Source organism: Quercus suber, unplaced genomic scaffold (genome assembly GCF_002906115.3).
Source record: "Quercus suber isolate HL8 unplaced genomic scaffold, Cork oak 2.0 scaffold_35, whole genome shotgun sequence".
NCBI classification, from domain to species: domain Eukaryota; kingdom Viridiplantae; phylum Streptophyta; class Magnoliopsida; order Fagales; family Fagaceae; genus Quercus; species Quercus suber.
This window is the reverse complement of record NW_027069500.1, coordinates 1318013-1325065: the sequence shown is the minus strand read 5'-3', so window position 1 is coordinate 1325065 and position 7053 is coordinate 1318013. Positions and strand designations below refer to the sequence as shown.

At 35.0% G+C, this 7053-nt stretch overlaps 1 protein-coding gene and 1 long non-coding RNA gene across 2 annotated transcripts; one reads left to right on the top strand and one right to left on the bottom strand.

Moving 5' to 3' along the window:
• The first annotated feature begins 430 nt into the window (after positions 1-430).
• Positions 431-2400, top strand: LOC112040196 (peroxidase 4). The gene is made up of 4 exons (XM_024073094.2): positions 431-920; positions 1004-1198; positions 1453-1618; positions 1811-2400. Exons 1-4 carry the CDS (start codon positions 702-704, stop codon positions 2194-2196), a joined length of 966 nt encoding a protein of 321 aa, XP_023928862.1. The 5' UTR covers positions 431-701; the 3' UTR covers positions 2197-2400.
• A 1198-nt stretch (positions 2401-3598) lies between these two features.
• Positions 3599-6656, bottom strand: LOC112040193 (uncharacterized). The gene is made up of 4 exons (XR_002886068.2): positions 6152-6656; positions 5475-5613; positions 4598-4661; positions 3599-4080 (listed from the first exon to the last, which is right to left on the bottom strand). It is a non-coding gene; the product is annotated as an uncharacterized LOC112040193 (long non-coding RNA).
• Between the last annotated feature and the right edge of the window lie 397 nt (positions 6657-7053).

Genomic DNA, 7053 nt, shown 5'->3' with positions numbered 1-7053 from the left:
TTTGGTACTGCAATAAACATATAATTGGTAAATATAACTAGTGGCCATGAATGACTCTTGAAGATTCCAACATGAGGGGCAGTGCCATCTCAAATGGTCCTTCATAGAAAACGACATATCAAATTATCAAGTTAGCTGAGGTGCACTCCTTTGTGACGAAGCACAATTATTGGATCTTTCAAATTTCACTTTAGGAGTTAGTGACAAGAAGGATATTGCTGGAAAAGTCGCATTGAAAGTAACTTTTTTTAAAGGTAATTGTTTGTAGCCCCGTGAATCGAACGGATTTAAAATTTGACAAGAATTCCAAATATTGGACAAGCCTTTCATTCTGTGTACTAGATGAACTTTAAAGACTGAGACATCTCAGACATGATCAATTTTCTGGACACATACTGTGTCACGTCCAATGTATTGGAACATTGGATAAATGCTTCCACCAAAATACACACATGTAGAGCTGCGTCTGCGCGGGACCTTAGGTCTAGTCAATATAACGTCACTTTCACATTTAAAAACTACCACACTTCTGTCCATATAGATAAATATATAGTGATCACTTGATCATGAAAACATATTAACTTGTTAAATTCATTAAATTTTAACAAATCTTATTTGTGAATTGTCTTATGATCTGATCAGCAACCCCACACATTGGTGCATATAAGGCAGTGCCATTCTTGTCTTGATACAAGGATAGCATGGCTTCTTACAACTTATTTTTGTTGGTCCTCGTTGTTTCCGGTGCCTTCATGATTTTGGAAGCTAATGGCAAGCTTTCCCTCTCCCCAACTCACTACTCATCCACATGCCCCAATGTATTATCCATTGTTAAAAAAGCAGTCATAGAAGCCATAAACAAAGAAACTCGTATTGGGGCTTCTTTACTCCGCTTGCATTTCCATGATTGCTTTGTAAATGTAAGTATATAGCTTCACTAGCATTTTTTCATTAACTCTTTGATAACCTGAAAATGTTTGGACTAAAAAAAAATTGGTCACAGGGCTGTGACGCATCAATACTGTTGGATGATATTCCCGGCAGCTTTGTTGGAGAGAAAACGGCAAATCCTAACAACAACTCGGTTCGAGGATTCGATGTTGTCGATGACATTAAAGCCAAGTTAGAGAAAGCATGTCCCGGAGTGGTGTCCTGTGCTGATATTCTTGCTCTGGCTGCTCTTGACTCGGTTGTTTATGTAAGTTCCATTCAACTTTTAGGAACATTGTTATGACTTTGACTAAACTATACTAAATTTTTTTGAAGAATAGAAGGGGAAAAAAAAATAGCTTGTAACCGATCTTAACTAGTCCGTTAAATATCTATAATCGACCCAAAATTTTGGAACTAAGGTTTGATTGTTGTTATTGCCTACCCAAAGTTTTGAAGAATCTCAACTTCACCATTTATGTACATATTATGAGGGGATCTTTATTTTACTGGCCATTGCAGTTAGGGGGCCCTTCTTGGGAAGTCAGTCTGGGAAGAAAAGATTCTACCACAGCAAACATCACTGCGGCCAACACTTTTATCCCTCCACCTACCACCAACCTGAGCGGTCTGGTAGCAAACTTCTCTGTACAGGGACTTTCATTTAAGAACATGGTGGCACTTTCAGGTAATGCAATTTAAGTTTGGACCAAAAAGCAAGGAAACAATGAACAAATTGTTGTTTTCAGTACAATGCCAATAAGTAATCATTCCTTGTTTTATAAACTTATACTTTCATTAGGTTTGTTCACTAATTAACTCATCATGGAATTGAACACCCCACTTGATTGTAAAGTAACTAGCTCATCATGGTTGACAGGTTCACATACCATTGGCCTGGCCAGATGCACATCATTCCGAGCCCACATATACAATGACTCCAATATTGACTCCTCCTTTGCCAAGTCATTGCAGCAAATATGCCCAAAAGTTGGAAATAATGGCACTCTTGCACCCCTTGATCGTAAAACCCCGACCGTTTTTGATAACAGGTATTTTAAGAATTTGGTGAAAGGGAAGGGTCTTCTACATTCAGATCAGGAGCTCTTTAATCGGGCCGCTGCTGATTCCCTGGTTGAAAAATATGCTACCAACCAGAAAATATTTTTTAAGGACTTCGCCAAGGGTATGGTTAGAATGAGCAGAATCAAGCCCCTCACTGGAAGTGAAGGAGAGATCAGAAAAAATTGCCGGAAAGCCAATTAAAAAAAATGTGCAAATGTACTTAAGATTATGGGTATATGTAGATGCATTAAGCGACAAACTTATGTTGAGAATTGTGTGCAATTTATCTTCGCCTAGACAGGTGACCATGTTTATCAATAAACACCTAGTTTACGCGTACAGATAAACCATCTGTTCAGTGTATTTCAAGTTTTTTACTAAATTTAATAAACTTCTTTGTAGTCATTGTTTTCCTGTTTAATGATCAGAGACAAGGTTGTCAAAATCGGGATCCTACGTAAGATCGTTGAAAGTAGGTGGGATCGTAAATTGTAAAATCGGATCGTGAATCATAAGATCCTACATATTTTCATATTTAAAGCAAAAAACACGTTAATAATGACTTTGTATGTTGAATAATCACATAAATTATAGATTCATCCATAAAAAAACTTAGATTTACATTATATGATGTAATTTGCATGTCATACATCACTAAGTCTATACTAATAAAACAAATATATTTAAGTTTTGACCTAATGTATTTCAATAAATGTTTAATATTTAGTAACCAAGTATCAAAATATTTATCAAAACATATGGAAAATATTTTCCAAGTTCTTGGTTCCAAGTTTGAAATCCAAAATAAATTAGCAAATAGAAACTAGCTAACTACAATATAAAATCCAAAAGTAAGATGAATATTAAGGTGAAGTGAACATTTAATTATTCTCATTCTAAGGTTCTATAACCACCGTCCTAAATTTCTAATCATCATCATCCATTTCATCATCTATGTAAATATTATATATTTGTATACTAGAGCTGCAAAAGATATCAAGATACAATTTCATACTCAACTATTTAAGTTATACCACTCAGCAACAATTAGAGAGCATGCTCAAAAAAATTAATCAATCAACATACAAATACAAGCATAACTGATAAAATTATATATAAAAAAATATTTTAGTAATATTAAAACACAAATTAATATATTGATCAAATAAATTTAACAATATTATAACTTAAAAGGTAGCAAAGTCAACATTAAATTCTTCATTTAGAATTGATGAAGCATTCTTTCATTTTGATTACAAGTAAACTAGCAATTAGAAAACATTTTCTTATGTTAACATAATTTTATAAAATAAAAAATAAAAATCCATACCATCACAATATGAAAAAAAAATATAAACCCTTAGAGCTTCATCAAAACAAAAAATTTATCCCATAAAAATAAATAAATAAATAAATCAACCAAAAATTTATGTCTTTGGTAGGATCGGTAGGATCCCATACGATCATATGATCTTATACGATCCTACATACGATCCTAACATTTTTTATCTTAACATTTTTACGATCTTAAACGTTTTGGTGAAGTGAGATCATAAAATCGTGTAATCCTACGATTCAGATCGCGATTTTGACAACTATGATCAGAGCAAACAACACGTAACCAGATCAACCACCACAACAGTATATGATATTGTAGTCCACAGAATATTACTATCACAAAAATACTACCTACCACTGTAGTTTTCTCTGATTTAAGGGGGAAAAAAAATCTCTACCGTCAAGTACTAAAAGAATATGATAATCCAGTACATTAGAGTATTCAAGAGAGATATCTAGCACTAGCACGTACATGGTTACATGGATAAAATTGGGAACAGGATGGTAATTGCACCAGAATTTGTCAAAGGTATCCTATATATACAGGGAATGTTAAGGGGTTAGATTGCCTTGAATACTCATCTGAAATGATCAGCCACAGCTCTCATCCATTTACTCTACCTGATCCAGTGACTCAACCTCCTCTTCTTCCATATCGAATGCATCAATCTCTGCAAGGTGATCCCTCTGCTGTTTTACAAATTCATGTGGCAAGGCGTAATCTGAAACATTTACACGACGTTGCCTCTGCAGAAACATCACAAGCCAATACAAAGTTTAGCTAAATATCTATTTATGTAGGATCTTATTAAAAACTGATTTAAGATGAAAATGCTAGAACATGCAAGAGTTTCAGAGAGACAATTTAATACATGTTGCAACATGTAACAAAGTACAACACTCTAATATTTGCCACACAGTTAGTCTTCCCCCTTTAAAAGTGTTAATACTTTTTCATGAAGAGAGATGCAACAAAATACCTTTATTAAGCTGAATTTATCCCCTTTATACAGCAAAAGAAGGGCAAGAAAACAAAGTTAAAGATAATTTCCCTACTGTAAGGGTTAAGAACAGTAATCAGATATGAGTTAGGCAAACTACTTGGTCTGAGTTTATTCTCAAGCTTGACTACTTCAGTAAACAAGGGAGATCATAGAAACCAGGCCCAAAGCCAAAGATTAAGAATTAAAAGAAAAAATGGTATAGACAGAATATCCTGCCAAAATAATATGAAATTTGAGACCAACAAAGTCTTTAAACAAACCTTTTTAGGAGGTGCTGTACAAGTCTTCGATAGACTATTTTCTCCATCTTTGTTTATCATGTTCCTAATTTCAAGACAAGTAACATACACGGCAGTGTTAAAGAACATGCTAGACAACAAAAGAAAGACACAAGATAAAGTCACAGCCATATTAGGCCTCACAGTATATCAGTAATGAAACAGAACATCGATGAAGAAGCAAGAAGAAAGTAAATTTAGAATACTCTAATACAGTATACACACACACGCACACAAAAATAATAATAAAGAAATAAGTAAAGGCAGTGGGTTGGGTATTTAAGATTTTCATCCAAGCATAACAACTATCAGAATTAATGAGTATTCAGTTTATGGGGGATGTACAAGTCTTCAATTTTCAAGTTCTAAGTATTTATGTTCATTAAATCAAAAAATTTCATGTCTCGAGCACCTCAAGAAGATGGATTTAAAGAAATCTTACAGCAGTAACAAATAAGTATTATCAGCAGGATTTTCATCCAGGAGACTCATGATTCTTTCCAAAATTTTTGAAATCAATGATCTAAAGACCAAAGAAGTTCAAGATAAGAAAAATTGCAAAGATTTCCGGGGCCCTAAAATCACAAAAGTTATGCCAATGTTGTGCCAGTTTGATTCATGATTCCACAATTGGGAGAGCTTGTTTAGTAAATCTAAAAAACCCATTAGACTCCATCAACCAATAAACAATATAAAAAAACCCAGTACATCCTCCTCAACAAATAGTACCAATGATGTCTAACTTCCCAAATATTCACAATCTGATTTCTTCCTTCCTCTTCTACTGTTGTTCAAAGATGAAATATAATCAAACTACTGATTAGCAGAACTCAATGCGAGAAAAGACTACGACATTTACCAAACATTCCCGATTTTAACTGCAGGAGGGCAACTCAAAGGCTCAGCAGTTTCCTTACCTTTACCCTTTCGTTTATTTGCAATGTTTCTTTGACTGTAAACCGAAACAGACTCAGAAACCTCAGAATCAACACCAGCACCTAAACCCACAACATAGAAATACATTCATTATCTCGCAATCAAATCTCATCAGTATCTCACACACACACACACACACACACACACACACCATTCAAATATGCATTCAGACTCAACAACACAAAGTAGCAAATCCCAACTAAAACGTGGCTAATACATTCAATCCCGAGCAACCCATGAACATGAACATGAACATGAACAATCATACAGTACTAAACAAACATGAATTAGTTCGAGAACCTTCAAATCCATTGATTAACTCACAAATACACAATTCATAAACATAATAAGCTTTATAATTATCAAACACACAGACCCTACAAATCATCCATCCAAACAATTCGCAAATTCAGCATTATAATTAAAATACCAAGAATCAAACTCATTCAGTTTCTTAATACAATTAATCCTTATTTGTACGGACAAGAACTAGCTCAATTAGAACAAAAAACAACAAAAATTGCTCTCAAACCCTAGAAATTGAGAAATCCCAAATTTGAAATGAAAAAGCAAAAAAGAAGAGAGGGCCGATAAAATTACCGTGGGGGGGGGGGGACGAAGATTTGAGCAGCCTTGCCGGCGAAGAAGCCAGATTCGGCTGCGGTGGCGGAGGAGTGGAGCTAATGGCATCGGAATTGGTGGTGGTAGAGTTAGTTGAGGGGAGCAATTTTTTTAAAAGTGGAGGAGAGATTATTGTGTGCGGTGGTAGTGGTGGTGGTGGTGGTGGTGAGATTGGTAGAGTCGGAGAGTGGTTTTCTTATTTTTTTTTCTAACTCTCAGGATTCGTTTCTCTGCTTCCATTACTCACTGACTTTTTTCTGTGAGACTGAGTGTGAGTGTGAGTGTGAGTGTGAGTGTTCATTTGCTAACTAACAAGTCTATCTATTACTATTACTATCAGGTTTTTTTCCTTTTATGTTATTCATTTTATATAAACTATAGAGAGCGGTGTGTGTATGTAAGAGAGAGATAAGAGTGTGTCTGTGAGGATCTGGAGTGGCGGGAAAAAATTGGATCAAACTGGGAGAGAGAGTAGGAGAGAGATCGAGGTGTGCCTAAGTTGGGCCTTCGATTGTGCATGATCTTGGGAAATGGCATGGATTTTGGGCTTTTTGGATATCTAGAGTCTAGACAAGTGATATGGACTTATTAACATTTTTCTTTAACCGAACTCAAACAGTGCTCATAGTAGCCCAAGTCCACCAAAACCTCCCCCTATTTTTGTAATTTTCTTTTTCTTCAAAATTTGTTGAGCTGATAAATTATTAGTAGAGTTGCAACCAGGCGGGGTGAGGTCAAATCAAGGGTGACCCATTTTTGTCACATCATTTTTTTGGAGCGGGGAAAACTTGCATAAGAGATACGAGTGGAGTGAGTTGGGAGGTATTTTGCATTTTTTAATAAGGTAATTTTAATATTAATAAGGTCGAGATGAAATAGAA

Excerpts from the sequence above, each read along its gene's own strand:
- LOC112040196 (XM_024073094.2), top strand. The coding sequence starts at position 702 with ATGGCTTCTTACAACTTATTTTTGTTGGTCCTCGTTGTTTCCGGTGCC. Across the intron at positions 1,199-1,452 it reads CTCTTGACTCGGTTGTTTAT|TTAGGGGGCCCTTCTTGGGA; the intron begins GTAAGTTCCATT and ends TGGCCATTGCAG. Across the intron at positions 1,619-1,810 it reads GAACATGGTGGCACTTTCAG|GTTCACATACCATTGGCCTG; the intron begins GTAATGCAATTT and ends CATGGTTGACAG.